Here is a 10,030-nt window from a genome sequence, read left to right on the forward strand (position 1 = left end):
AGTGGGCTTCAGGACTCCTGGGTTCTTTTTCCAGCTCAGGGGTGGGAACGTGATTTTGTTAGAGTAGCTGCGCTAGGAGTCAGGACACCTGGGTTCTGGGCACCACTGCCGTCTACTGAATGAAATTAGTACTACTATGTGTAGGCCTGGTAGAATTTGGTTTGTGGGTTTTTTGTATATATACATTCAGTGGATAATATCAATGTTGATTTTTAAGCATTTTTAAAAGATTTTTATCAATTTAAATTTTCACAGGGGCAGGAAATTGGAGGAGGGGGTCAGAATTATTTCATGACAGTAGACGCTGAGATTCAAAAAGCTAAAGCTTTATAAACTGTTAAAACACAAATTGTCTACATCACATGTTAAAATATAGAAAGTAAATATCCTTACATCAATAAATCATACTGTTTTTACTATTCATTCATTGACCCACTTGTGACCAGCCTCATGTAAAACTCTAAATCACCAGATTTTAACTAGAATACATTCTCAAGCAGCATTTTTCTTACTTTGCCTATTTGTAAATTTCAGTTATTGTCAAGGAAAATATTGTTTGTCAGTTTGTGTGAGTACAGCGAAATCAACGCTTACTGACATGTACTGATAAAAATCTAATTCTTCCAAGCCTAAGTATGTGCCATAGACCCTTTACTGCTGATGGGAGTTCTCCTTTGGCCATTGTGACAATGGTTGCCATGTGTTATGATGTACTATGTTTTGTGTCTGCTATTGTTCTGAAGTTCCTCAATGAAATGTAGTCCTGAGAGTCTAAGAACTTGTCTATATGAGGAGTTATTCTGGAATAGCTATTCCTAATTCACTTCCGGTGTGAATATTCTTGTTCCGGACTAAGAGTGCTTTATTCCAAATTATCTTAATCCACTTAATTCGCTTAATCCACAAGTGGACAGGGGAAGTTTTAATAAAGTTTGCTCTCTGGCCACACAAGTGGGTTCCGCTAATTTGGAATAAAGCATTCACACAGAGAGTTAATCAGGACTAGCTATTGCCCTTTCAATTCATGCTTTACTTAAATCTGGATTCATTTCCCTGTGTAGACAAACTGTAAAATGAATTGACTGAAGGTGTGATGTCAATGCACACACATGCATACAGTGGGATACTCTCATTTAAAGCAGCAGTTTAATCCTGCCATACTCTTTATTTATTCTGTGTGTTTATTCACAGGTGTCTCCCGGGGGGTCCATCACCAAAGTATCTGGGCTCCTGCGGGGCAAAGGGGTGTCTCACCCATCCTGGTGTCAATCTGGAGTAAATCCCGGCCGTCAGTCCCCGTCTGCTGGCAGCTGCTCTCCGAAGACAGAGCCGGGGATCACGTCTCAGCAGACGCCCTGGCTTCGGCTCTGATTCGTTTGTTTTGGGGACCCGGCCGGAGCCCCCCGGAGCCAGGTTTCTGTCCCCAGCGGGGTGAGCGGGGAGGAGGTTTCCTTCGCTTCCCCCCACTAGAGGGCTCCGGTTACTGGGCAGGGAGGGGAAGCCGCGATAGAGCTTCCTGGGTCAGCGGCTGCTTCCTTCCCTGCGATCAGCTGCGAGCCCGGGGACCTGCCGCGATCCCCTCGGTGCCCGGCCCGGGGGGACTTTTTGCGGCGCCTGGAACCAGCCCCTGGGGCAGCCCCGGCTCCGCCGACCCCAGCTCCCGAGCCGGAGGCTGCAGGTGAGGGGAGCCCCGGGGAACGGGCCGGGGCCGGGCAGGAAAGTGACTCTGCCCCCACGGCCCCTCCTCGCCCCATCTCTGCTGCCGGGGCTCTGCGGGTCCCGGAGCTGCTGCCCCCCCGGACGCAGCCGGGCTCTGCTGCCCTTAGCGCCTGCAGGGGCCGAGCCAGCCCCGGGAAGGGGCCAGGGAGCGAGTCTCCCGGCCGGAGGGGAGGAGGGGGCAGGAGGAGGCAGGGGGAGGCTGGCAGGGGCAGAGGGGCGATGAGCGGGGAGGGAGGTTCCCGGCTCCCGGCCCTGCCCAGCTCCAGCCCCCCCCCCAGTCCCAGCCCCCCAGCGCTTTCCATCAGGCCCCGATCCTTTTCCGAACCGTGCCCAGGGACTATCTCTACACGCTCGTGCTGCACACCCTCCGTTTCCTCATCCCCCGTGGCCAGTCTCTATTCCACCGACCCCTCGGCCCGCCGGGGACATCAGTTGGCGGCTCCTTCACGGAGCCGTGAGCCCGGGCGTGTATTCGGTGCGGTTCACCCCTCGCCCCAACGCCTGCCCCTTCTGCGGCGCACGTCTATCTGGGGTGCGCCAGGCTGCAGCCCCTCTTCCGGCTCCTCCAGAACCTCCTGCTGAGGTTCTGGCTGCACTTTCCCCCCCACCTGTTCCTCTGCCCACACCCCATCCATGGCCCCACAAAGTCACGGGAGCCTCCTCGTCAACCTCCTCCAACCCTGGCCAAAGTGGCCATCTACAAGACCAGGGAAAGAAGGTTGGCCGGGGGGGCGCCCTGTGACTCTGGGGCCTGCTTCTGTTCCTCTGTCCGTTCACGCATCCGGGCAGAGTTCCTCTGGGCAGGGTCTGCCGGCTCCCTTGACACCTTCCGGGAGCAGTGGGTGCTGTCCGGGGTTCTCTGCTCGGTGTCCCATTCTGGTTCCCTCCATTTAAACCTGTGACTCCCACACCCACTCCTCTTTTCATTAGTTGTCCCACACACTTAGTTATGTCCTGGGTCCAGTGACTCCTCCCCTTCAGGGGGAGGGACCTTTAGCAGTGGAGCCCGCCCACTTCCCAGGCTACAAATAGGTTCCCCTCCCCCCCCACCACCACCACCGTCCCTGCAGCCCCCGGGGCAGATTGACTGTCCCGGGACAAAGTGAGGAGCGGAGTGAGGAAAAGCCAGTTCCTGCCCCTGCCTGGTCCCCGCGCTGCTGGGGAATGTGCTGCCCTGGACAGTGTCAGGGGGGATCCCCCAGGGCCGCTTCTGGGATTCTGCCCTTTTCCAGCGTTTGGTGCAGACTCTTGAAGGGTTTAAATGGGTTTAGTCCTAACGTGAGAGGCCAGGGCCGTGTTGTAATCAAGTGCCTGGGTGTTTCCCAGTGTGGCAGAGTCTAGCGAAGTGGCTCTCAACCAGGGGTGCACAGAGGTCTTCCAGCGGTACATCTACTCATCTAGATATTTGCCTAGTCTTACAACAGGCTATACGAAAAGCGCCGGCGAAGTCAGTGCAAACTAAACATTCGTGCAATGACTTCTTTATACTGCTCTATGTGCTACACACTGGAGAGTAAGTATGGCATTTATAGTCCAGTTGATTTCTTTTATAATGATATGGTACAAACGAGAAAGGAAGCGATTGTTCAGTAATCGTGTGCTGCGACATTTCTGTATCTTCTGGCCTGATTTTATAAGCAAGTCGTTTTTAAATGAGGTGAAACTTGGGGGTACACAAGACAAATCAGCCTCCTGAAAGGGGTACAATTGTCTGGAGAAGTAGAGAGCCTCTGATCTAGAGCATCTGTCCACAGGGAAAGAACTTGGGCGGGGGATCGGGGTGAGAAATGGTGTCAAGCCCCTTCTGAAGCCTTCCTAATCGCCCTTCTCGCCCTGACAGGCTCCAGATTGTCCCAGCCTCCCCGGGGGACTGGGAAGGGAAATGGCTGCAGTGAAACCAGCTCAGGTAGGATTCTTCTGGCAGGAGAGGGGCAGAGAACCCAGTGTTGGGGGAGTGGCAGGGGGTGACAGACCTGCTGGGATGTGTGTAATTGGGAGCCTGGTTTATGGGAACAGGCCAAATGGGAAGGAGCAAAAATTCCCTGATCTGTGGAACTGAAAACTCTAGCGTGGTTGCCGTTGTATTCTCATCTTTCCCCTCCTTCTCCCCCAATCTGGCTTATGAGTCTTGCTATGGAGGCTGCCACGACCCCCCCAGACTGCGGGGGTTGAAACCTGGAAACTCTGGATGTAAAGCCACGGTGCGTCTCTAGTACCTGAGCCGTCAGACTCGCCTTGGCGTTGGAGCTGCTCAGAGTTTTTCAACCCCAGCCTTTTCCCAGCAGGGCCGGGAGACGGTGGCGGCTGGGCTACGGGCTGAGCCCCGTGCCCTGGAGGAAGGATCTTGTGGGATCCCTGTCCAGCATCCCAAGAGGGAGGAGAGCGAAGCTGAGACGCAGAGCCCTGGCTGCCCCTTATCTCCGTGGACACCGTCCCAGTCCCGGCTGGGAGGCTCCGAAGGGGAAGATTCTCCGTTGAGGACGGTGCAGACATCTCCCCCGTCTCAGGAAGGGGCAGACACCGCTGGCCTGGGGCAGGCGGCACCGTCCTGTGACTGGCCTCTCGGGGACGAGGTTCCCTGCCTGGCTCCCTCGTTCCCCAGGGAGGCACCTGAGGCCCGTGGCTCCATGCGGGAAGGCCCCCCTGGTGGCCGCGCCGAGGCCACGGTGGCCGTTTCAGAGCCGGCCGGCGAGGAAGCCCGGCGGCGGCAGTTCCACTCGGGCGCTGCCCGACCCGGAGAAGCTCCCCGGGAGACGCTGGCCCGGCTCCGCCAGGCTCTTCAGCGGTGGCTGCGCCCCGAGGAGCGCACCAAGGAGCAGATAGTGGATGTCATTCTCCGGGAGCAGTTCCTGGGGGCGCTGCGGGCGGACGTGCGGGCCTGGGTGGCGGCGAGGGAGCCCCGCAGCAATGAGGAGGCGGCCACGCTGGCAGAAGCCTGCCTGGGGTCGATCCAGCCTGCACAGGTAGCCGATACGGTGTGACGTGGGGAACTGCTGAAGGAGCAAAGCCGGGAGGGGATGGGGACTACGACGGGAGGATGGGGGGGAGACGGGTCTGATGGGAAATCAAACGATGGCATAGGTGTGATTTACTCTGTGCGTTGCGGAGGTCCCGAGGGGCCCCCCGGTGAAACCTTAGAAGCAAAGAGACAGTCCCTGCACCGAAGAGTTCAGAGGCTAAGATGAGGCGGGAGGTGATCGTGGCTAGCGCAATAAGCCATTGTCACAGCACGCCGGTTGTCCAGCCATTGTCCAATGTCGCAGCAGGGGTGATCTGTTAAGAGGACAGCGTTGTGGCTTGGTGGAGTTTGAGACAGCTCCTCCCCACAAGTAAGGGGCAGATGGAGCACAGCATGAAGGTGCTTGCTGGAAAAACATTGGCATGATCAGCCTGCCAAAACTGGACTCCTGTATTTTAAGGCCGGAAGGAATCCTTATGATCATCTAGTTTTATCCCCGGCATAACACAGACTAGAGAATCCCACTCCATGAGGCCTTCCTGGAGCCCAGTAACTTGTGGTTTAACTAGAGCCTATTTTTTACAAAGCGACATCCACTTTTCATTTAAAGCAGGGGTGTCAAACATGCGGGCCGGATATGGCCCACGAACCGTTTTTATCCGGCTCGCAATCCTTTTTTGTCTGGCCCGCGGGCAGCCAGATACAGCTCGTGATCCTTTTTGGTCCGGCCCTTGTCAGCTGCCAGATACGGGTGCCAGATGTCGGCTGCCACCAAAGGGTAGGACGCCGTGAGATTTCTCGGCAGCGGGGAAGACGCTGCGAGCTATGGACGAGGGTGTGGCCCACTCGAATTACATTTAATCACAATGTGGCCTGCCATAGGAAGTAAGTTTTTTTGGGGGGAAAAAATAAAACACCAAAAAAACCCTAGAACAGCTTAAAAAGGAAAATTATTTCACCAAATATACTTTACCCTTTTCAAGCCAACTGTAGGATATTAACTGAACCAGGCTGGCTTTAAAAAAAACCATGTTGGTTTTTCTATACCAATTTGCTTTATGGTACGTCTGCAGAGTTCAGGTCTGGATCTGAAGAATTGAACTTGCCCGAAGGCAAAGAACGTGCTGTTCGTTGTTATGGTTCAGGTCACCTCTAGTCCAGAGCTGAAGGAGGGGGGGCTGGGAGGGATGGAAAGAGTCTTAAAATAAACCAGCAATACATGTATAAACAGCACGGCAGAGTGTCTTGGTCCCCCAAGGGAAGGGAAGGAACCAAAGAGGCAACTTAACCTTCTCGACTGAACCAGGTGATGAAGGTTCAGATTCTGTTTGGCTGGGTGAGAATAAAGAGCAGGAGGGTTTCATCTCACGTCTAGTGGAGCCCTGCACTGGAGGAATTACAGCTGAGGAGCTTCGATAGATTTGCTGGGTTGATCCCTTTTAAACCACCGAGAACCTCCTCAATTTCTCATGCTAACAAATGACCCTCAGCCAGGGAGCAAGAGGTTGTATCAGGTAGCAGAGGGAATGATGAAGTGGGGAGATGTTAGACCTAGGAGAGACTGAGTCATCTAGTGGCAAATGGGACCGTTGGGAGATGAGTATAACTGGGGGTCATGTAAACCTTACTGAATGCACAAAGGTAACTCGAGCAGAGTAGTCTGGGGCAGGTGGGGTTATGTTTGAGACAGCAGATTCCGAGTGAGGGGCTCTTGTTGTTTCAGATGCCGGTGACCTTCGAGGAGGTGGCTGTGTATTTCACCGAGGGGCAGTGGGCACTGCTGGACCCTGGTCAGAGAGCCCTCTACAGGGACGTCATGCAGGAGAATTATGAGACTGTGACCTCGCTGGGTAAGGGATTCCCGTCCCCTCGGGTATTAGAAGCTTTCTCTCCGCAAATATCACTTTGGGCGCTTTTAACGCTTCAGAGTAAACATTTCACTTTTAATTTCTCTCCCTCTTTCACTTTTCTCCCCCTCTTTTCTGGTGGAAAAGGACAAGCGGGAGAAAGTAAAACTCTGGGAGAAGATGGGTGTTTCCCCACAATTTCCAAACTAAAGGGTTTTTTTAATTGTTTTTGTTTCCCCTCCGCCCCCCCAAATTTTACCATTTCTAAAAATGGACTTGAAAAAAAATGTTTTTCAAATAAAATCGTTTTCAATAAAACCTCATTTTTTGAGAAGCCTTTTTGTTGAAACAGTTTCGTGCCCCTCTATTGCCACGTATCTGGTCCAAGTGACTTGATATTAATGCTGTGCCTCGACCACGTGACGCATGCAGATCTCAGTGTCTCCTCCAGGGGGCGAAGCATGTCCAACTCTCCCAAAGGGTCTCCGTGTTCATCTTCCGGTTTGTCCAGATTCCCCGTCCCCCAGTGCAGGACAAGGACTGGGTTAAATCATGGAACTTTCTTTGTAACAAACATTCCACAAACTATTCATTCATCCTGATCTCACCCTGTTCTCCCCTCCCTCAGCAAGATTTCCAATTCCCAAACCCAACATGATCTCCTGGCTGGAGCGAGGGGAAAAGCCATGGGTCCCGGATCTCCAGGACTCCGAGGAAAGGGGAAGCCTGAGAGCTGCCTGCATGGGTGAGGAATTGATTAAACTGACACAGACGCCACCCGCCAAGGAAAGGAACAGCTGGGATTCCCCCCAAAGCCTCATGGGCGCCCCCAGTTCTGCCTCATCTCACCCAGGTCAGGATTGTCCCCGGCAGGTGTCATACCCTCATGGCCCATGTCACTCCAGCCTTCCTGCCCTCCACCCCCCAACACCTGGCAGTATCTCTTGAGTGTTCATCAGATGTTGATTGTTCATTAGATGGATGTGAAGGAAGGGTTGGTCCCGTCCTCTCTCTCTCTCTCTCTGGGGAATGGTTTGGGGGATTTGGTTTCTGAAGCTGCTCAATGGCTTCATTTCCCAGAATGGGCTTTGCTGGTCTCTACCACCACTGAACTACTGCATTCGGTGAGACCCCCTGCTCCTTCCTGTCCCTTCCTGTGCTGAACCCAGCTTCCCTGTGACTCCCTCTGTCACTGGGCCTCTCTTGCTCAGTAAGAAGCGGATCCAACGCTGGAGTCTCCACTTTCTAGGACACTTTCCTTGCACTACAGGAACCCTCTTGCTGATGAGGGTCTGGCGCTCTGTGTTCGAGCAGGGAGTTGGAAGCAGTGTCTGGAGGTTTTGAGAAGCGGGGGAGCTGGCCCTGGGATTTTACTGCTTTAAAATGAGCTGGGGTTAAAATCGTAGGACTCAGAAGGGACCTCGCAAGATCCTCAAGCCCAGTCCCCTGCATTTGTGGAAGGAAATATTCCACGAATTCACTTGATCTCACTTCTTTTCTTTCCCTTGAGCAGGATTTCCCGTTTCCAAGCCTGATGTGATTTCCCAGTTGAAAATGGAGGAAGAGCCGTGGATCCCAGATCTGCAGGGTTTTGAGGAGAAGGAGAATCCATGGGGCACCTGTGCAGGTGAGGAACCAGCTAAACTGACAGGCCCCATCAGCAAGTAAAGGCAACAGCTGGGATTCCCGCAAAGACCTCCCATGCTCTTCCACTTCTGCCTTTTCGCACCCAGATCAGGATTATCCTCGGCTGTGTCATATCCTCACGGCAACCGTCACCATGGCTACCTACCCCTCCCTGATTGACACCTGGCTCCCCCCCGAGTGTTCAGATGGATTTGGGTGGAGACAGAATTGGTCCTTTCTCCTCTGAGGAAGAGATTGGGCAGGATCTTGACTTTTTTTCATCTCCCCAGTTGTTCTTTTGGTTTGTTCCCCCCAACCTCCCTCCCCTCCTTTTGCCATTCCCATCTCTCCCGTTTCCTTTCTCCCCAGCCCAGAGAATGACTCCTGTCTGGATTCTCTCTCTCTCCCAGCAGGTGAGGGCCCGGTGACTGAGACCGTTCAGCAGGACAGTCCTGAGCAAGCGGAGCTGTGCGGGCTGCCAGCTGTGAAATCTGAAAGGAACGCACCCTGGACACCTACACAAGGGGAGCTGTGCCCGCCGACGTTACCAATGAAATGTGAAGGAGGTCACAAGCAGGGGGACACCTGTGTGAGCTGGGGCCGGTCAGAGGGGCAGGAGGGAGGAGCCCACCCCACGGAGGGATGGGATAACCACACTTCCCCTGCGGGAGGCAGCGAGGGCCACAGATACATCAAGGTCCTGCTGACCCTCCAGGCAGAGCAGCAGCAGCAGCAGCCGTGTCCCGAGTGCGGGAAGATCTTCGTCGACGGCGCTCACCTCCTGCGACACCAGCGGCTCCACGCCCTCGAGAAGCCCTTCCCCTGCCCCGACTGCTGGCGAGGCTTCCTGCGCCGCTGCGACCTGGCCATCCACCGGCGCTCCCACACGGGGGAGATCCCCTTCCCCTGCCCCGACTGCGGGGAGGGGTTCCTGCGCCGCTGCGACCTGGCCGCCCACCGCAAGAGCCACATGGGGGAGTGGCCCCACCAGTGCCCGAAGTGCGGGCGGCGCTTCCGCAAGCGCTCCGTCCTGGTCAACCACCAGCGCACCCACCTCCAGGATGATCGCTACAAGTGCCCCGACTGCGGCCAGGGCTTCAAGTGGCCCGGCCAGCTGGAAATGCACCGTTACAGCCACATGGAGAAGAAGCCGCACACCTGCTTGAAGTGCGGAGAAAGCTTCAGCCAGCGCTCGCACCTCCTGGCCCACCAAGGCAGCCACCTCGGGGACGCCCCCTACCACTGCGCCGACTGCGGGAAAGGCTTCGCGCAGCACCCGGACCTCATCATCCACCGGAGGAGTCACACCGGGGATCGGCCCTTCCACTGCGACGAGTGTGGCATCGGCTTCGGCCGCAGCTCGGACCTGAGGAACCATCAGAGCGTCCACGCGGGCCAGCAGCTGCACAAGTGCCCCGAGTGCGGGAAAGGCTTCCGGGACAGCGCGCACCTGGCCGCCCATCGGAGGAGTCACGGTGGGGAGGATTTCTACCTGAGCCTTTCCGCGGCCTGGACGGGGTGACCGCTGGCATCCAGCTCACCCGTCAGGAGACAGCGGCAGCCCATCCTGAGCGGATAGCGACGCGCTCTGGCTCTGCCTGGCCTAGCAACTGCCAGGAGAAGCCTTGAGTCTCTCTTCTGCGCTGCCATTGGGGAGGGGATTGTCAGTGAGCTGGCCTGTGCCTGGAAGGCCACCTCTGTTTGTATTAGGATACCATCTAGACCCCAGGGTGATGGGCATTGTGCATGCATCTAATAAATTTCCTGCCGATAAGCGTGTACCGTCAGTACCAGTGCTACTAGATTGGGCCAGGGACCCTGAGACAGTGAATTGGAATCCCCGTCTCTGTGGTTTAACTCTGCATATGAACCATTCAGG

The 10,030-nt window shown here is 55.3% G+C and overlaps 1 protein-coding gene across 1 annotated transcript in view; it reads left to right on the forward strand.

Moving 5' to 3' along the window:
- Positions 1 to 3,636: 3,636 nt before the first annotated feature.
- LOC137155651 (zinc finger protein 850-like) overlaps positions 3,637 to 10,030 on the forward strand; it is a 33,245-nt gene continuing 26,851 nt past the window's right edge. The window contains exons 1-6 of the mRNA XM_067552020.1: positions 3,637 to 3,920; positions 4,005 to 4,682; positions 6,402 to 6,528; positions 7,154 to 7,378; positions 8,039 to 8,152; positions 8,562 to 9,669. Of these exons, the coding sequence (XP_067408121.1) occupies positions 3,726 to 3,920; positions 4,005 to 4,682; positions 6,402 to 6,528; positions 7,154 to 7,378; positions 8,039 to 8,152; positions 8,562 to 9,669 (2,447 nt within the window). The 5' untranslated portion in view covers positions 3,637 to 3,725. The remainder of the gene's footprint in view (positions 3,921 to 4,004; positions 4,683 to 6,401; positions 6,529 to 7,153; positions 7,379 to 8,038; positions 8,153 to 8,561; positions 9,670 to 10,030) is intronic.

This window comes from Emydura macquarii, unplaced genomic scaffold, assembly GCF_026122565.2.
Source record: "Emydura macquarii macquarii isolate MOO-44397 ecotype Brisbane River unplaced genomic scaffold, CSIRO-AGI_Emac_v2 contig_1365, whole genome shotgun sequence".
Taxonomy (NCBI): domain Eukaryota; kingdom Metazoa; phylum Chordata; order Testudines; family Chelidae; genus Emydura; species Emydura macquarii.